The sequence below is a fragment of the Cryptomeria japonica genome, chromosome 10 (assembly GCF_030272615.1).
Source record: "Cryptomeria japonica chromosome 10, Sugi_1.0, whole genome shotgun sequence".
NCBI lineage: Eukaryota > Viridiplantae > Streptophyta > Pinopsida > Cupressales > Cupressaceae > Cryptomeria > Cryptomeria japonica.
Genome location: NC_081414.1, coordinates 492,857,646 through 492,878,661, shown reverse-complemented (window position 1 = coordinate 492,878,661; position 21,016 = coordinate 492,857,646). Strand labels below are relative to the sequence as shown.

Below are 21,016 nucleotides of genomic sequence, written 5' to 3'. Positions count from 1 at the left end.
CCCAGTAAGTGATTCGCTGATGAGATGATACAATTCACTATTCTGCTGAAGGTAGATGATCGCAGAACTAACTGAAAATGAGTGAATGAATATATGCTTGAAGCATGAATGAACTTTGCTTATATATGTGACTTTATCCACCTAATTCATCCTAGGTCGGCTCACAAGGATAACAATTAATAATAATATAATGCTCTAAACTTGGTGCCCAATATAGGGTCAGCCCCATTACATTTACAAGTTACAATGTTCAATATAGGGTTAGCCCTATTCACAAGTTACATCGCCCATTATAGGGCCAAACCAAATTACAAGTTACATTGACTATTATAGAGTCGGCTCTATAGTAATTACAAGTTACATTATGCGTTTGGGTCCAGCCCAATACAAGTAATACTTATATTTGTTCCGAACTAGCTATTATTTCAACATTGCCAACATGTAGCATTCCGCCAAAATTTATCTTGATCCACCCAATTTCAAGGCCTTGCCAACATGTAGTATTTTGTAGTTTAGTTGTATCCAAGTCACTGCGTTCGAATTCGAATTCAAGTTCGGCGACCATAAAATTCGAATGAAATTCGGCATAGGTAAGAAAATCGGAAAAAAATATCGACATTAAATTCCCCTTATATAATTTTATTTTTTTAAATATAAGTAATATATCTAATAAATTATCAAAATAGTTTAAGATTGCAAAATAGATTTGAAAGCATTATAAACAGATTAAAAATAAATTTAGTATACTTGATATTAAAATTTAATATAAATTAAAATTATAAAACAATAAATGAATCTAAATCCATTTAATATTAATAACTAGAAGTATACTAAAATAACATTAATCCTAAAAATAAATTAAATATACTAAATATTGAATTTTTAATGTAAATTTAATATAAATTAAAATTATAAAACAATAACCGAGCAAAAAATATTATAAAACAATAAATAAATCTAAATCCATTTAATATTGATAACTAAAACTAAAAGCATATTAAATAACATTAATCTTAGATTCTTAACCAAAGGAATGAAAAAGAAAATTTAAAAAACAAAATAAAAATCCTAAACCAAAAACTACTTTATTATTATTCTTGAATAGCATATGATAAAGTTTTTCGTAGTTCTCCTTTCTCTAATACGGAAGAACAAAATCGATGGCGGGTGCATTGCGGGCACAAGGAAAAGTGGTAGTTGGCCTCACACGGCACAGGAACAGCAGCGGCTGGGCACAACAGCATCAATGGCGGACTTGGCACGAAACCCTTCATTTCGCCCTACGAATTTACGACGAATTTTTTCGATTTTATTATTTTTTTACAGATTAGCCGAATTCCGAACCCGAAGCTGGAAATTCAGCGAATGCGGTGACATAGGTTGTATCCTCCAATTGAGCCAATTCGTGTCCCCTTGGGACAATCAAACCCAGGAACTGTTTCATTAATTCACTGCCCCTGTTTGTGAAAACATTGGATTTTTTTGTCTTCCTTTTGGCCGCTTCATTTACCAGTTCCACTAACACTTCCCTTGGCATTGCCTGGTCCTTGAAAATCCTTTTGTTCCTCTCCTTCCAAAGTTCCCATACTAGTGTAGAGGGAAGGACCTACCAAATACTGTTGAACATTCCCTTGTACATGCATTCGGGCCAAGAGATGAACCATTCCTTCAGACTCTGTGGTTCCACATACTGAAGATCCAATTTCCCCAGCAGATGATACCAACAAAACTGTGCATCAAGTCCATAATAGGTGATTTGCAATTTCCAAGTTGTTCTTGCACAAAGTGCATCTGCTTGGTCCACAAATTCCTATTTTGGCTAATCTGTCTTGGGTAAAAATTATACCCTGTATGGCAAGCTAAAAAAACACCAGCTTTGGGGAGTATATCCTTCCCCCATAGGAGTTTGATTGGCCATTATCTATCTACTTCTGTCGCTTCCTTAATTATGTAGCCAAGTTTCACTTTGTATTGCCCATCCTTTGAGGCACACCACCGAATTTTGTCATTATCCTGAGAAACTGGGATAGGTCTTTCTCTGAAAAATATTTTCAAGCATTAATTTATGATCTTGGGGGACATTTAAATTTTCCAAAGATTTCCAGCACCATCTATCAACTCCATCGATCTTGACAACTTCTCCATAATTGCATACTTTGCTACCCCACACTCTAGTGGTTTCATCTCTGATCTCCCTCAGATTAGGACCAACACCCAGCTTTTGATGACCATCCCATGAGTCTTCCCAGAGGAAGTTGAATGGCCATTGCAAACTTCCCAGGTGATGTGCTTTGTCACAATATCCCTGCTATCACAAATGAAGTTCCAAATGGCCGAAACTCTTGGGTGATCTCTGACCCTTAGGATACTGATTGGATCATCTGAGTCTAAGTACTTCCTTCTGAGAATCCGGACCCATTTCAAGTTAGACTTGGTCATTATCCATGAAAGCTTTGCTCCTAGTGCCAAGTTCATGATATTGAGCTGCCTCAACCTCGCCCTACCTGCTTCTTGAGGCCTACATACCTTATCCCGGGCCAATAATGCTTGGTTTTGATTCTCATGTGGGCTAGTCCAGAAAAAAATTCTCAAAATTTGATTGAGGTTGTCTTCTACTGATGCAGGCAATTTCATACAAGCCATAGAATATATTGGAATTGCCGATAAAACCACCTTGACCATGAGTAACCTTCTAGCAGATGTAAGCCACTTCCCCTTCCAAACCTCCATTTTCTTTTTGCAGCTCTCTATCAATTTGTCCCAACAACACTTTTTAACAATCCCACCAAACAAGGGAAGCCCTAGGAATCTCCCGAGGAAGTTTGCCACTTTTAGACCCAAAATCCTAGCAATGTCATGTTGGAGACCTGGTTGTACATTGAGGAAGAAGACTTCATACAAGCCATAGAATATATTGGAATTGCTGATAAAACCGCCTTGACCATGAGTAACCTTCCAGCCGATGTAAGCCACTTCCCCTTCCAAACCTCCATTTTCTTTTTGCAGCTCTCTATCAGTTTGTCCCAATAACACTTTTTAACAATCCCACCAAACAAGGGAAGCCCTAGGAATCTCCCGGGGAAGTTTGCCACTTTTAGACCCAAAATCCTAGCAATGTCATGTTGGAGACCTGGTTGTACATTGAGGAAGAAGACTTCAGACTTGCGCCAGTTAATAGTTTGACCTGAAGCCCTACAATAATTGTCTAGCATAGATCTAATACTCCTAGCTTCGCCCCTGGGCGCTTCCCCAAATAGGATGGTGTCATCAGCAAACTGTTGATGGGTGGTTGGTTCAATTCCTAGTGTGATCTCTATCCCACTCTAATTCCCCTCCCGCCTAGCATGAGTGATACTCCTCCCCAGAGCCTCTACCATAATAATGATGTCATGTCCCCTCTTTAGTATGACATGACACTTTACGTGGATTTGCCTATTCCAGACTCTCGTAGGCAGATGGTTGTGGTGAGAGAGTCATTTTGGCGTTTATTTGGTGATTGGATGGCTCATTATGCTCTTGGAGACATTATATTTATTATATTTTATTATTTGGGGCCAAGATGTTATATTTTTAAATTGAGGTGCACTTTATATAAAGTTACTTTTTTATATCTAAAAAGTGCAATGAGACTTTATAAGAATATTATGGATACTTCTAGAAAGTTAAGAGGCTTCTAGAGGAAGATTCTATTATGGATACTTCTAGAAAGTTATGGATACTTCTAGAAAGTTAAGAGGCTTCTAGAGGAAGATTCTATTATGGATACTTCTAGAAAGTTATGGATACTTCTAGAAAGTTAAGAGGCTTCTAGAGGAAGATTCTAAAAAGTGAATAAATAGACCCCATGGGTCTCTCATTTGGCATCCAAGTTTATTTTCTCTAGTGCATCTACTTGAGCATTTGTGGAGCTTGAAGGTCTGCAAGTATTCAGCTGAATCATTGGGAACGATACCTCCCAAGTGATTGCATAACTGAGGGGGTGAAAGATCCTCTGAAGGGTTGCTCTTCGGAATTGGTACTCAGCCAATTCAAGTATGCTTAATTGGAATCCTATCTTGTCAGGGTTCGATTTAGAGATCAGTTGCAAACTTACATCTTTGTTCATGTATCAATGAATGTCATTGTCTATCTTAGAAAGTCTGAAATAGTGATCAGAAATTAATTGCAACAGTTGTATACTTCAAACTTCCATATTTCTGAAGCATGTATGACATCTATTTGACATAATGTCAATTCTAGTATTGATGAAAAATTGAGTTGTTCCCTTGGTAGTTAAATTGATATATGTTTCCTATATACTTTGCAAATCAGTAAAGTGCTTAGTTGTAGTTTGTATGTAACTTGTTGGACAATATTCCTTGAATCAAAATCATCAATTCTTCCATACATAAGCAAGGGATACTACAAATGAAAAGATATGGAGACAGAGGGCCACATTGCCTTAACCCCCTGCTAGTATTAAAATACCCATTAGCCACCCCATTGATTAGGATGGAGAATTTTGGGGTTTCAATGCATCCTCTCACCCACTCAACCCAGAGATTACCAAAGCCAAATCTGGACAGGACCTCTAGCAAGAAGTTTCTATCTACCAAATCATAGGCTTTTAGAATGTCCAACTTAACGATCATGCAAGGTTTTCTGAGTTTTCTAGCTGTGTGGACTGCCTCATGAGCAACAATAATGCCCTCTGTTATTGATCTTCCTGGGGCAAAGCCACTTTGCTCTTTTGATATGATCTTATTTATAACCTTTTTGAGTCTGGTTGCCATGACTTTGGTTATGATCTTATAGCAGGTATTACATAGGGCAATTGGGCAATAATCACTCATACCTGTGGCATCTTTTTTCTTGGGAATGAGGGCTACAAAGGTGTGGTTGACTGCTTTGAGGATTGTTGCTTTTTTCCTTGATTCCTCCACAGCTTTCAATAGGTCATCCTTGATGATTTCCCAAAATGTTTGGTAGAAGCAAGCAGGGAAACCATCCAGCCCAAGAGCTTTGTCTAGAGCCATTTGAAAGGTGGCCTTTTTGAGATCGTCCAAGGTAATGGACATTGTGAGCTCCATATTATCCTCATCTAATATGATGCTAGGGATCTGGTTGAGGAATTCTTCTTTGATTGCTCTCTGATTGATGTTCTAATTTTTCTAAATTAAAAGGTCTTGAAAATACCTGACCGCTTCATGGCTGATCTCCTCTTTGGATCTAGCCAATGCCCCATCATCTCTAGTTAGCTCCAAAATTTTGTTTCTATTTCTATTAGTAACTACTGAATTGTGGAAGTATTTTGTGTTTTTATCCCCTTCTTTTAGCCAAAGTTCCCTAGACTTTTGTCTCCAAAATTGTTCTTCCCTGGCTAGAATTTCTGCTAGCACTGCTTTTAGACTCTGCTCCTTTATGAATTCTTCATCTCTCAATCCATTAGCAATGACTACTTCAATTAGGGCCCGCAGCTCATTTTCAACCCTCTCACTTTCTGCGAATATGTTTTTGAAATGCACCTTATTCCAGTCCTTTAATTTGGCTTTAATATATAACAATTTTTCATGGAAAATGAACATCTTGGAATGATTGCCAACCCTACATTCCTGACACCACTAAACCAGGAGGTCATAAAGAGTTGGATCTCTGATCCACATCTTCTCAAATCGGAAGGGAGCTCCTCCAGAGTATGGGTCCAAGGCGAAGACTAATTGGATTGGGAAGTGATCCGACCCACTCTAGGGTAATATTGCAGCCTCAAACACTCCTATGACCTCTAACCAATCCCCATGAAGGAAGAATCTGTCTAGCTTCTCTGCAATGCAAGTGAAGCCATGTCTTCTATTAGTCCATGTGAACTTTCCATTGCTTGAGACTACTTCCCTGAGGTGATTAGAGTCTACAAATTCCTGAAAATCTTGTCGTATTCTGTTCAGAGACATGATGCCTCCTTTTTTCTCTGAGTTATTGAGTGTAGCATTGAAATCACCCCCTAAAATGACCTTGTCGTCTCTGTCTATATTGAGCTCCCTGGAAATATCATTCCAGAGCTCTCTCTTTGCAGTTGTGGTTGTAGGCCCATATATATTGATCACCTTCCAAGTTTTGTTGCCCTAAAGACAATAATATATAACCTTCATCCAGTTACTATAGGCTATCTCCAAAGTGCACCTAGCCTTTGCAGGGTTCTAGAGAACTCCAATACCTCCTGAAGCACCAACTGATTCTACAAAAGACCATCCCACTGCCTCCAAAACTTCATCTTGCCTTCTTGCTCAACTTTGCTCCACTTTATTTCCTGAATTAACACAAGATCAGCCTTACTGGTATCAATTTGGCGCTTGAAAAGGCAAGCCCCTAGCATTCCAGCTTAGGACCCTCCTGGCTCCTCGGGAAGGGGTAACTCCTTCCCATTTCTAAGAATTGTTTGAGAGAGCTTAGTTTGCCCTTTTGCACAACCAGCCATGGCCAGTTTGGTCTCGTTGGACTATCATCCCCTCTGCCTGTTTCATTTGAGTTTAGGAGTCTTCAGAAGAGATTGAATTTTCTCAAGACCTCTCCTCCATAATCCTTGCTTGGACCTCCTCGAAGCTATCCTCCAAATCCGAATCTGAATTGAGATCATCTTAAACTTCAGCACTTTTTGGTAGAGCCACAGTATCATGTGTCTCCTCAACCCTTACCTGTACATTCTTAGATCTTCCGCAACCCACGACTCCCTCATCTAAATGATCTCCTTGACCTGGCAAGGCTATCTCCGACAGGCCAGGGAATCCTAGCACTTCAGGGTCCTCATTAGCAATCCCAATCTCCTTACTGATTGTATTAGCTTTTATCCGGCTATCTTGGAGACCAACAGATCCTTCCTACTCATTAGCCACTCTCCCAACCCCTACTGCATGTGCTACAGGGTCCGTAATGATGGCTTTGTCATCATTTGTCCGAGGATCTTTGGCTATGCCAGATCCTACTTGATCAGCATCTACACTTCCATCCACCACTTTTTGGCTTTCCTCCGAGCTCGGCCTTTTAGGCCAAATCATTTTGATCAGTTCCTTTTCCATTTCTGAAAGCGAAGCCCCAATCGATTTATCTTCCCCAAGCTGAAAACTATTTGATCAAATCTATGGAGATTATTTATAGAGACCAAGGAGTGGCACTTATCTGGATTATGAACTATTGACTTACATTGGGGGCATAAATTCAAGTTGTCTTCCCTATCAATCACTTGGGCCCAATTGCCTACATCAATTTCTGCTGGGATCTTTGCATCTTTTGCAATGCTTACACAAATTCTGAAATACACTCTGAGATTCTGATCTTCCAAGGGTCTATCCAGATAGAGAAATTTGCCCAATTTCCTACTAATGCTTCTAATTATCTCATCCCCCCAGAATTCTGAGGGTAGGTTAAAAAACCCCCACCATATTGAGGTTTCCGCGACAGCTTCTGACCAAGGATTGAAACCTGGTTTCCAATCAAAAAGATGCATTTGTGCCCCTCCATGAAGATGGGGCCAAAGTTCAGCGCCTTCAATTTATCCTCCTTGGAGGCAAAGGAGATCAAATAAAAACCATTTGCTACTGATTTGATTGAGATATTCCCACCCCATTGGCCATGGCACCATGTACTGATTTCATCCCGACTTTTCCATCTAAACCCTCCCCATTTAATGAAAAGCCCTACTTGCTCCAGAAAAGCTTTGTTTTGTTTGATTACATCATCTACAATGGAAATAGAACAAGGATGAATTGATAAGGTCTTACCAATCGCGAGATTCTTGCCTTGAGAGGGGCCATCTCCTTCATTTTGTGAGTCGTAGCCTCTTTCGATTTGCCCCCGATCAGTGGGTCCGTTTGAGGGCCCTGACTTGTACTGTTTTGTTCTCCAATTGAGCAATGCATCCGCCTCCGAGATCGGCATTTTCCTGAACCACCCATTCTTTCCTCTCTGAAAGCCCTTGTCTTTCCATTCTTGTGAGGGGGTTGGCCACTCACTTTAAGGGCTTTTGGATGGCTGGGAGTCATGACGGATTCTTCGCCTCATCCAAGGGGGACCTCTGTAATTTGGCTTCCTATCCTTGAAACCTTTCCTTAGTCCTGAAACCCTAAACAGGCCAGGATGCGCCGATTGCTTCCCCCCTCCAGGCCGATAGAGTTTATCGATCTAGCAGCCTTTCTCAAAAACCCATTGCGGCCTGTGTTGCTCTTGCTAGGAGAAGAGATGTGTAGGCTGCAACCTGACATCATGCATCGAGCCATATCATGTGTTGCCATACGCCTGCCACCCATTGTTGATTCTTGCTCTGACTGACTCCATTGGAATTGCTTGATCAGTCTCATTGCTCCAGGTGTTCGCCTTTTGTCCACCATTCCTCCCATTGAATCGGTGTTTGAACTGTTGGTTTCACCCCTGCAGCAGCTGCTCCCGATCCCTTTGATTTGCAACGCACTTGCCTCCGAGCAGTACTTCGCCATCGCCCCTCGCACTCGCCATTTTGAAACTCTAAAATATTATGTTTTTTTAATAATCATTTTATTTATTAGTTTTTTACTTTAATATATGTTGTTACTTCCCAAATGAAATTATCTATTTTTATGAGTTATGATTATGAAACAAACTCTAACTTGTTTGCAGGACCTCCATCAAAGTAAAAGGTATCTAACCCTGTCTTGTTTTAATTAAATTTGTGACCTAGGGCAGAATTTGAGTATTTATAAATTGGGGACATTACAGATTGAAGGAGCAGCTGCAAAAGAGATTGAATCCAGGTCATCGTTGGTAGAGGGACTACAATTTCTTCAAAGAGGTCTATTCCCCAATTGACAATAAAAGAGGCAAGATTTGGAGAAAGCAATGTGACCACTGCACCACAGCCAGCCTTGTGGTTTGATATGCAACACACAGCATTAGACCAAACAGTCTTGACTCTTAACCACTCTCTGCAAATAAAAGCTGGAGAACTTGATTTCTTGCAGGTAAAAAATGTCCATTCTTTGGGAACTCTAACAACTGGCTCTTACCATGAGCTTGTTAGTGGGATCAATAAGACCACATCTATTCCAAGAATACAAAGTCATGGGAGATAATCGAGGTTCATATTCTCCTCCAAATGCTCAAGGCCACATACCTATTAGCCAAATTTTGTTTGTGGTTACAGTGTATAAAATCACCAATTTGAAATGACCACCTATGGTAGTGATCAGCTATGAGAATGAATAAAAAGGATTTTCATAGGCAAAAGGAAAAGAAACCAATGGTGGTCCATAAGACTCACCATCATCTCAAAATGAGTCTATGAGGGCAGAATGTTGCCTACTGTTTCTTAGGAGCTTGTTAAAAAACTAGATGCCTGAAGAGTACTAGAAGTCAAAAGTTGGATGGATATCTAAGAAGTCAAAACCACCACTTACCCCCAACATCGGAGCAGAAACAAAGGCCTCAGCATCACCTTTATTGTGCTGAGCACTCTTTTACTGATAATTGCCCAATCTTCTCGGTTGCCCTCATTAGACTAGCCTATTTCAAAGGCAAACTTGGTCTCTAGTAGAAACCAAGCATTGTCCCTGGTTGTAATTTCTGTAGATTGGCAAAAGAAAGCAAATGTGGGGAAAATTAATATAAGGAACCCTCTAGGAGATGCATTGGTCTCGTATTTGAACTTCAATAGCCTTCTTGAGACCCTAGGAGAAATCAAGCTCAACAAAAACATGTTTTTGAAGATGAGCAGAGTAAAACTTCATTTCCCATGACAAAATAATTATCCGAAGTGTTTGCTAACCCTATTGCCAAAAACCCACATAGGCAGAGGAAAACTGGGAAATTCAATCCAAATGGGCATTTCAAGTTTAGCTGTAATGTCCCCTTCCGAGGAGTAGTCAGAGATGACCCCTTCAGCCAATTTAAGCCCCTCTCAAGTGTTGGTCCTAGAATGGAGAAAAATAGAATGGAAAATTAAAGATTGAATGCTTTGGTTCTAGAATAAATTTTATGATAGAAGGTAAGATGGCTTTCATTATCATGAATAAACATTAACTTGCATGTACATAAAAAATTAAGAAAATGTTTCCCAAACATACAATACTTTTGCTCTCGATAAAGAACATATCTATTGTCAATAACTTTTATATTTCAATTCTTTACTTGCACCACGAGCATTGTATCTGATGACACCAATTTGAAAAGCATGTGTGCAAAAGGACATCATATTTTAACAGTTCACTTTGGAATGTCAAAAGAAAGTATGATCAAACAATAAAGATAATTTTACCTCATACAGCTGAACTACATTTGGATGCTTGATCAATTTCATTGTAGATATCTCCCGCTTTATCTGCACATGCAATACTATAATATAAGCAAACAGCTGAAACCTACAAAAATATATAATTGTGATAGATCTCACAAAATTTATTAAATGCATCATTAAGACAAGGGTATTATATCTTTTTTCTTGAACTTCAATGAACAGGATAGCAGAAACGCTGAATAATTTGGCAATATCATGGTAGCATACCATTTATCCAGCAACAAAATGTGGCAAAAGTGAAAGTATTTTCCAATTACAGGGGTTTAAAATAGGAAAAATGGAGCAAATTAGAAAATGATGTAATGTTCAAGAATATTTATAGAGACAAATTATTTTGTTATTGAATGGCAAATATAGTGCAAAGCCAGCAAATAAAGATATAACACATTGAATATGTAAAACTACAACTATGATGAATATGTCATTAAACAGGTTAAAAGAGACAACATTTCAATTCACAATGCCATCAGAGTTTCAAACACTAATTCCTAGAAACTTTCAAAAGCCGTTTACAACTGAAAAACAACTGCATTTTTTTAATAAATTGCAATTATCAATTTATTTGTTTGCAAGCATTTAAAATGTGTTTTTTGTTATTTCATTGCTCATGGTTGACAGTCTAAATCCCTGACTTGACCATTTTATTATATAGCATGCGAAAATAGCACTGAGAAACTTACCAGTTGAAGATTATTTACAATTATTTGGTTTTATTCAATTATTCCTACAATACTAAATATGATAAATCGAGATCAACAAACTTGGAAAATATCCTAAGAATAGTTTTCAGCAAAAGAAAATTTTAAATATTTTGTCTAATGGCACAAGATACAGAAACGGTACCCAACCACTATATGTAAGAAATGAATCTTCAGCATGCATTACTCGAGTAAGGAAATTATTCAAATAGTTCTCTACAGATCTGCCAGAATATAATGCCAGTTTATGCAGCTAAGTAAAAATATTTCACAAGAATATTCTAATTCAAAAATCAGGGCAAAGAAGATACCGTTCAAAAGTTGGATCTCAAACATTGATTCCAACCAAAAGATAGTTTTTTAAGTGAAACAACAAACATTTTCTGTTCCCAATAATTATTCTTAACTTTTCTAAATTTCTTTTAAGGTTCCTAAAAAGTATACACAAACTAAGGTAGACAAAATTATCTTGTGCTATGAGCCCAGTAAATCTGTTATATGTATAACTGCTGTAAATTTCAAATATCCATAAGACAATAGAAAAGAAAGAAAATTTGAAAGCAATAGCACCACGAAATTTGATACAGTATTGACATTTATATTTTAAAAATTAATATTTATAATCAAATTAATATTAAAATAAAAAAAAGTTAATAAGTAATAATCTTTTTTTTTTAATATTAACTATTAGTAATACTTTATTCCTTATAAATATCAATAAAAATTTGTAATTGAAAACAATTAAAACCCAAAGTTGAAGCTTGAATATATAAAACATAATTTGAAAAAAATTATAGATTATAAATATTAATAAAAGTTTATAACTAAAAGATTAAAACTTAGAAGGCCAAATTGTAGACACATATATCTTATTAAAAAGATGAAACAAAACTTTAGCCTGCCCCAGCCAATCCACCTCCAGCTATAGACACAATGTTGTCTACAACCTGTAATAAGTCTCAAAGATAAAGAAAGACGTGTCTTTCCTTGATAGACATTGCTTGTCTTCTACATGTCTTTCCTACTGTGCACCACACTGGACGTGTAACTACACATGACAACAACACCCTCACACTACACCACAGATATGGAAGTCCTTTGAATAGATGAACGGATGAAACTTTAAAGCAATAACACCATGAAACGCACAATAATGACAGCTGACAATATGAGTGTGTTTTACAACTAAAAAGGAGAAACCCAGACATAAAACAAGTTTTTTCAACTATTTCTCAATGTCCCCCCATCTCAGAAACATTTCCAGGACAACTAGGGTAAATTTTGAAAAGTCAGGGACACATTTGCCAGGTCAGGGACATCTCCGCACTTGTAAAGTAAGTTGTCAAGTTGTTACTTCTCTTTTGTGAATGAGACTGGACACATTTGCCAATACATGCTTACAATAGCACTCAAGTGTCTAGGTGGACTAGGAACAATAAAAAAAATTGTGTGTGGGACACAAGCTTTCTACATTTTTTGGAAGATACCAAAGAGACTTTGGTCTTCAAAAAGGATTCCAAGATGTGATAGGTATAGCTATGGAGTTTGATAGACTAGCACTATGGCCTAGCTTTTTAGGTATCATCTCAATCATAGACATATGGCTTGTCATACAAACCGTCATAGACATCCAACCATGCTTGACTATATCACACATGGACTTGATTGCATGGTTGAATGTGCTATGGTGTTGAACTTCAATATCATAAACCTACTAGAGTTGTCCAAATGAGTATGGGTATGATTCGTATGAAAGAATTACAATGTAAGACCTAGGCACTTAACTATATCTTCCGCTATGATGCTCTTTCGAATCCTGCTCTCAAGTTTTACATGGAGAGATAAGAATCAAATGCTCTAATTCCTTAGCAAACGTAGAGGCAAAGGTGTTCGCACTCAAATTGAACTTATTCGAATTTATGTCCCCTTGTATAGGTCCTAATGTGGTCTACAATCATTGAATTGAGTGCAACAATCATGATTGTTATGGGTGTCAATATTGTGTCATTGACATCAATTCTCCCCTTGCTTTCTCTTGCCTTTGTCTAGAACTAGTGGGCATTTTGCTTTGTCAAGGACTGATTCTATTAATCTCCTTAAGCATAGGGATTCCTCCTACAGCTAAGGATTTGATGCACTAGACATGGACTTGTTCTTGCACATGATGTCAAAAGAGAGTAAATTCTTATATTTCATCTTGGTCTTTGCTTTGATCTTTAAGGCTCAACAGTAAGCTTGCCCCATTGTATCAAAGTTCAAAAACTCCATCTATGTGTAGGGATAAGGGAATGGTCAACAGATGTACTTTAACAGCTTATTATTTTCCACATCGCTAATTCTCATATGCATAAGGAGATCATCAAATTCTCTTGTCTACTCTTATACCATTTGATACTTCCTTTGGCAAAGCTTCATGTAATCATCCTCGCAGTAATTCAAAGGATTGTATTACTTACAATCATCACTGAAAATATCAACCCATTTGCCAACAGGTTCAAAGTCTAGTTCACACTGGCTGTTGCACGTCTCACACCAAGGTGCGATTGATATGAGATGTTCAACATGGCTTACAAAATCTTCTTTGCATCAATGAAGTGGTTGACAAAGAAGTATGATTGTAGTTGTCAAATCCAGATATCCAACACTTCGTCATCTATCTTAACTTTGAAAATTTGGGATGTCAAAATCTTCATGGCATCACTGAAGTGATTGACAAAGAAGTATGGATTGTAGTTGTCAAATCCATACATCCAACACTTCACCATCTATCTTAACTTTGAAAATTTGGGATGTCAAAATTGACTCATGCCTTAAAAGGGCCATGATGTTGAAAAAGCATGTTATCATGCAGATTAGGTGAGGAAGTTGAAGTCAGAGGACACAATTGCATCATGAGCTAAACGAACTGGCTAAAAAGTGCAGTGTGTTGTTCCTCCATAACCTTCTTGATGACTTGTTGAACATTCGCAGTAGCTTCAAAAATCTTCTTTTGGAAATCAGTCATCTTACCATGCAGCAGTATTTGCTTAGGTACTCTAGGACATAAATAGGCTATGCTCCTTCCTTTTTCTAGCATGCATGAGCACTAACAATCATATAAGTAACAAGGAAGTGATCACCGATGAGATCTCAAATACCAATTCTTAGTACCTGTGCTCAACGGCACAAGTTGATGGCATGGAGAATAACATAATAACCCAGTGAGTATATTATTGCTTATGATGAAAATGCAAAAAAATACAACCCAAAAATCAGTACATATTCATGAAGACAATAAGACAGCAGAATAATGCTCTTCTTTTCATATGAACGAGGATAATGAACATCATTATGAAGTTCCAACTTCCAAGCGACAAAAAATGAAAATTCCCATAACCAAATCTATGGGAAAGCATTGAAACTGACTTGTCTAGCTAGTGTGAGACTTACTCTCTTCCTTGTATCCATCTCCCAAATTAGAGGCCTTACAAGAAAGCTCAAGTTTCATACAGTCAATGTTTTGCCTTCTTGTTGATGTTTTGATTTGGTTTCCAAGTATGCACCCCATGGGCTAGCAAAGCATCAACCATGGGAGCACCAACAGGTGTGGTGTACTGTTGCATCATGAGACAACTCAAGGAGCAGCAATCGAGTGGAGCACTGACTGAGGCACTGAAGTAGTGTCAATCTGGTAAATGGCATCAAAGTTTGGTACTGCACAATCAAGGTGAGAGCACAGAACAAGACTTGGCTTCAAATAACTCCTGTGCTAGTTGGTGCCATCCTTATCAATGCTCCCATGATTACTGCTTCCTCAAAGGTCAACCCACTCAAGACACATCAAGAAGCTGAACCAACAAATCAGAAGCATCAGCAGCAAGGCAAATCACATATCTGAATCATTCTGTAACTATTCTCAATTGTAGTTGCTTCTTGTAATTGTCAAAATACCCACATTTGACCTCTAACTAAAAGGAAAAGTTGATGAGCTAAGTATCATTTCAGCTTGTCAAATAACAAAGACACTTTCCCCTAGCCTCTAATCAAGTAAATTGTCATTCATTCTCCATCTTCTAGAACCTTGTAAGTTGTAAACATAAGTATTGTCCCAATTAATGGTGAATGGATAAGCATTGTTCTACTATTTCATTGCCTCCATGAATGTACAATAGTTCATTTCATCTTTTTATGTTACATGTTCATTATAATAATGTACGATACCAGCTAATTAATTGTGCTGTCCTCCACACCTACCATCTTGGGGCCCAAATTGCAGATCAGTAACTATAATAGGAATAATTCTATTGGGAGGTTGCTCAGGAAAGTCTTTAAAGAGGTTTGGCTTATTCCACTATGGACTGTCAATTAAATAATAAGGCACTAACTCTAGGTAGTTGACTCTTATCAATCTGCTCTGTTAATATTAATTGTACAAGCTTATTTTAAAATGGTTCAGTGTCAACAATTATCTGCTCTGTTCCATTTGATTATACAAGCTTATTGTAAAGCAGCTCACTATCAACAACTCTATTGAAAGTTTGGCTTTCATGTATTCTTTGACTATAAACTATGCAATTATTTTGGATCTACTAAAGGACAAATAACATAACGCTCATATAATAATTAAAAATATTATAAAAAAAAAAAGAATTTCCTAGTCAAACATATATTATCATGTATCTGGATAGTACTGTGTAATGTTTTTAATTCCAGACAGCATCACCCACACATTCAATAGAAACTAAAACTATACTCCATGTCTAAAATGATTGTTCTCTGTGGATACATGCCTCCTCTAGGTTTATTGCATGTGATGTACTTATATGGCTTGTATCTCTTAGAGCTAGGTCATGAGGTCAAACCAGATGGAGTTTAAAATATTACCAACAGTATCTGATCACCTTTCATCACCTGATATGTCAAACTGTAATATATGCGTATGCACGCTCACACACACACACACTCACATATGTTTCTGTAACATATATATGCATGCATGTATATATTGTATGCACATATATATACAGATGTATGTATGTATGTTTATATGTATGTTTAACATATTTATGCATGTATACAATATCATATACAGAAAGGTGTAAATATATGTGCATATATAACGGTTCGGCATATCAGAGGATGAAAGGCGACCAGATAGAATTAATTTTGATTCTTTTGTTTAATACCTTCCTATCCTGAAACTCTTTCTCGGGAACTTCTGAATGCAATATTTATGACATAAAGTAAAATTCTGGTGTGACCTAAGAAAATGACACTAACCTCTATATATTTGGGGAAAGGAACGAGCATAAACGAATGTGGAAAGTAAGATACCTGTTCTACCATCTTGTGCTTGAGCACTTTTTCCTTGTCGAGCACCTTGATCGCTACGCTGTCACCAGTCTCAGAATTCCGGGCGAATTTCACCTTGGCAAAAGTGCCCTCCCCGAGGGTTCTTCCCACCTCATATTTGCCCACCCGCGCCTTTAAATTCTGTATGCTCATAGTAGCTCTAACTCTAGTACAATCCCTTCAAACCCACCTCAGATCCACCTGCACCTTCACTGCTCCTTGTTCGAAAGGACACTTAACACATCATACTCATTGACTGCGAAAAAATATGAACGCCGCACTAAAATTTTCGATTGAATCCAAACAGAAATTTTCAACTCTGAATCAACCAGTGCCACAACCCTGTAACTGAATATTTTTACAGCTCAAACAGAAACGGGTAGCAATGAAAGGGAAAACTAATTACGACCCAATTCAATTAATGCAATTCGGTGGCAAACCAAGCGGTCAGATTCATACTTACTCCCTCTATTTCCCCTGCGGGTGTGATTTTCTTCGATATTCTACAATTAAGTACAATCGGGTTAGAAATCGGTGCTTGTCAGAAAGGAATGAGTATATATAGGGTGAGGTTCGGCATCCGAGGCATCGAATTGAACAGGCTCGGACTCGGTTTTCACACGATAAACCATAATTGACATGATTCGTCAATCATGATAACGTTCTGAATATTTTGTGATTAAAATATTAAATTAAATTGAGTTAAATTAAAAAGAAACATTTGTGCAGGGCAAACCTTGCGATTTTATATATTTCTTTAAAAAGCGCGTGAATTATTGGGAATGAGCATTTGGCTGTCGGATCTTGAGCTACTTTTAACCAAAAGTGACTCAACCACTCGCAGTCATTATAAGATTCCTTATAATATGCGAATGTATCTAACCGAAAAATATTGAGTTCAAAATTTTATTTGAAATTCTCTAGAGAGGATTAGGGCATGTTCCCATGCTGCTGTTTAGCTTATTATTTCCAGTCCCATTTTTTCTTCCATGGCTTATTTTTAATTCCTAAACAATAGCATCAAAATAGGGAAAGATAGAGTTGAGCAGTCGCATGGGAACACAAGATTAGATAAGGATTGCATCTTACAAAATTATAAATGCAACTTGTTTTTAAATGAATGGTTTTAATTAGGTTGTGCTAATTTTTAGGTTCTATTAATTGATAACAAATGGATGAATGGAAGAGTAAAATGAGTAGTTTGATTAGATTTTAAGATATATATTTTTTAATTTATTTTTAAAAATATTAAATTATTTTATTTATCATTTTATTGGATAATAGTTGTGAACAATCTTATTAATTTGATATAAGTTATTGGATTCATAATAAATTGTATTGCTAGTAGAATTGTTTATGTATTCATTTTAATTATAAAATAAATAATTGTGTCATCAATTGTTTTCGTATCATTTTTTTTATTTTTTTTTATGTATTATGTTTAATTAGTAACAAAATGTCAATGTCAGTAATGACATAGAGTGATGGTTAATTCATGGTGTTGTGGTTATTGCCACCAAGATTCAAACCCTTGTTGGGGTATTATTGTTGAATGTTCATGTTGGGGATGAGGTCCCCCATATGTGGCCTCACCAATTCATAGCTCTAATCAAATGTGTTTACCCCATATACAAAAATTAGTAACAAATGAATCAATGAGAGTAGAATTATAATAGCTTGGCTAGATTTTCTAATGTATATTTTTCTCAAAATTGTTCTCAAATATTAAAAATAGTTTATCTATCATTCTATTGGATAATAAATAATTGTATAATTGATGGAATTTTTTTAAGCCTATTCGTTTTGACTATAATGTAACTAATAGTGTAGCCAGTTGTTTTTTGTCATTTTTTTATTCTATTTATTGTCCCTTCTCATAATTGCATTAGTGTTGCGGGTCAACATTATAGAATGTAAATTAAAAAAAACTATAATGTTAGAGTCAATTTTAGTTTATACAAATATTCAAGATTATTGAAAAATTGAAATTGAGAAAATACGAGAAAGAATGATTAAAATATTTAATAATAAAACTAATAAAAAAAAATTGTTGGCTTGTGAATTTAATAACATAATTATAATGCCAACTCCATTATCAATTATAAAAATATATTGAAGGAGAATTGATATTACAATTGAATTTGGAATAGATGGAGAATTGATATTACAGTTGAATTTGGAATAGATTTTGTTATTCATATTAACTTTTGGAAAGACATATAGTGCACAAGATTAGTAGTGAGCTCCCAAGTCATCTTAATTTATGATTTGACATAGAGAATCTAGAAGATGATTTGTGTGAATGTTTGTGTCTATCATTATTGTGAGTAATAAAAGGAAAAGAGTATTTAGTAACATTTTTTTGAGCTAAAGATTTTATGTGTGAATTTGTTGTAGAAGATATTACAAGTACCATTTATGTTCAAACTAGTGTTAATTAAAATATGAGAGTAGCACAAAATTATTTGTTTGTACAAAGGCACATACAATTTTCATATGTGACATTTCTTGAAGCAATACACATAAATTACATACATAATTATTTAGTACAAAATAAGAAATTTCTTTAACATTATTTTTTGAAAAGAATATCAACATAATATTCATTATTTGTTCTAAATTTTATATTCTTTTAAATTTTTGCTCAAACTTTTAACATATCTCCTATATTGATTATTTTGCCTTATCTTTAATCTTACAACTCTCGCTCTCCCACTCTTCTGCTCTGCAAGTTCAAAATTCAAACCCCTGTCGTTCATGGTGGTCTCTGTTGGTGAGGATCTCCCCCCCCCCCCACCTACAGACCCCATTTTGGACCTTGCGATGCTGACAATGTATGTCACATCCTCCCCTACTCCCACGGTGGTTCCTCCCTTCGGCCCAGTTGTGTCTCAAATTGACGATTCTTCGGAGAGCTCTCTGGCCACGCCTGTGGTTTCTGATCCTATTATCGATGTGTTGGTTGTTCTTGATAAACATAATATCACGGAACCTCTGGTTGTTAACACGAATCTCAAAGGTTGGAAAAACGTGTTGGTTGGAAACACTGAGACTGTTTAAATGCAGGAGCTAGAAACAAAATTCATTCAATTTGATTGAGTTACCTTGTAACTAATGACCATGCTACCGAATTTGATATATGTGTCGATGAAGTACTGATTCTCATTGATCATTTGTCTGATGTTGCACCGGTAATCTTGTTAACCTGGTCATTTGAAACTTTCTTCTTAGAACGTTGTCCAACCTGCGGTAAACCGGTGATTGCCCTGATGGCCTCCTTCGTAATCTTATATGGTATATCCAACCAGATAAAATCTCCATGCACCCTGCTCAAAACATACCTAACAATTTCATCTTCAAATTCTGGAATATCCAAAATGTCGGTAAACCCTAGATCAACAATATGCTGGTATTCAAGTTTAATCTTTCCAGAATCTCCCATTAACTCATTCATGTACATGCTCTTGATATCAGTCATCCCCAAATCCTCAATATGACAGTGAATGTAATCTCTTACATCTTCAACATACATGACTCCTTCTGGAACACGGGAAAAGAGCACCAACTGAATCGTCCAGGGTAGCAACATGCAGATATCGCTTGAAAATCGGTCTAGGATGATCCTTGACCTCAACAACAATCAGATTTGCAACAAACATAGGTACAGATGATGATCATGCTTCCATGATTCAAGATAAATACTTGTGAATCACTATCGGTGAAAGACCCCAAAGACCTCTTCCAATCGTTGGTGAAATTTCTCAAGATGATATCGATCGCACTTATTTGCCTTAGACTTCCTCTGCATCGCTCTTAATTGCTCTGAATGCAAAGTGATCATAAATGAAGTAAATTTGACCTTTTATCCTCCAAGAAAAACCCTAATCAGTCATTGATATAAATGACTTCTAGTGAAAAATATCGGATCTTGGTTAAACATCTCCATGTCGGATAAGCATATCCAATGTCTGGAACCTCTTCCCGGGGCATATGCAGCATCTTCATGAATTTTGCCTACCCCTACGACATATGTCTTAGTTGTCAATTGAGCTTCATGTCGGTGCAGGAGCAACCTCCTCTGTCAAATGAGTAACCAAAGCATTCCCATCTATAGATTGATCTTCTGACTTCCTAACCCATCTCTGGGTATGATCTTTCCAGATTTCATTAACCTTCTATTTTCCTTTCTCATTTGATCCTCCATTACCAACCGGTGGATTTTTTCTTCTACAAAATTTAGCAATATGTCCAACCTCATTACATGCATAACATGTAACATTGTTCTTTTGAATTGCTTTGCTAAAACCGGTATAATTGCTAAACCTGCACTGATTAGCCATATGTCCAAATTTTCCACATGCATAACATTTAACATTCATTCTGCAATTTTTTGTCTTATGTCCATACTTATTACATTTAGAACATTGACCGGGAGTAGAATCGGGGTTCTGATTTGCTCTATTTCTACATTGCCTAGCCATGTGACCAAATTTATTACAAATAAAGCATCTACCATTAAATTTATAGGCATTAAATTGTCTTACCGGTGCCTTATGGTTTTGATCTTCATTTGCAGTACCGAAACTCTGTCCTTGTTCAAATCCAAGTCCACTGGAATCTCCATTCTGTCGTTGTCTCTTCAATAACTCATTTAGCTGTGTTGAACTAATCTTGAATTTTTCTTTATACTCAC

The 21,016-nt window shown here is 36.7% G+C and overlaps 1 protein-coding gene across 2 annotated transcripts in view; it reads right to left on the bottom strand.

Annotated features, from left to right (window-relative positions):
• The window catches only part of LOC131039399 (CBL-interacting protein kinase 32), a 41,311-nt gene extending 24,309 nt beyond the window's left edge, over positions 1-17,002 (bottom strand). Inside the window, exons 1-3 of one of the 2 annotated variants that reach the window (XM_059213017.1) lie at positions 16,787-17,002; positions 16,306-16,579; positions 10,256-10,318 (exon numbers count right to left, since the gene is read on the bottom strand). In XM_059213017.1, coding sequence (XP_059069000.1) covers positions 10,256-10,318; positions 16,306-16,476 — 234 coding nt within the window. In that variant the 5' untranslated portion in view covers positions 16,477-16,579; positions 16,787-17,002. Of the gene's footprint in view, positions 1-10,255; positions 10,319-16,305 lie in introns of both variants that reach the window. The other variant, XM_057972130.2, reaches the window with a different exon arrangement.
• Between the last annotated feature and the right edge of the window lie 4,014 nt (positions 17,003-21,016).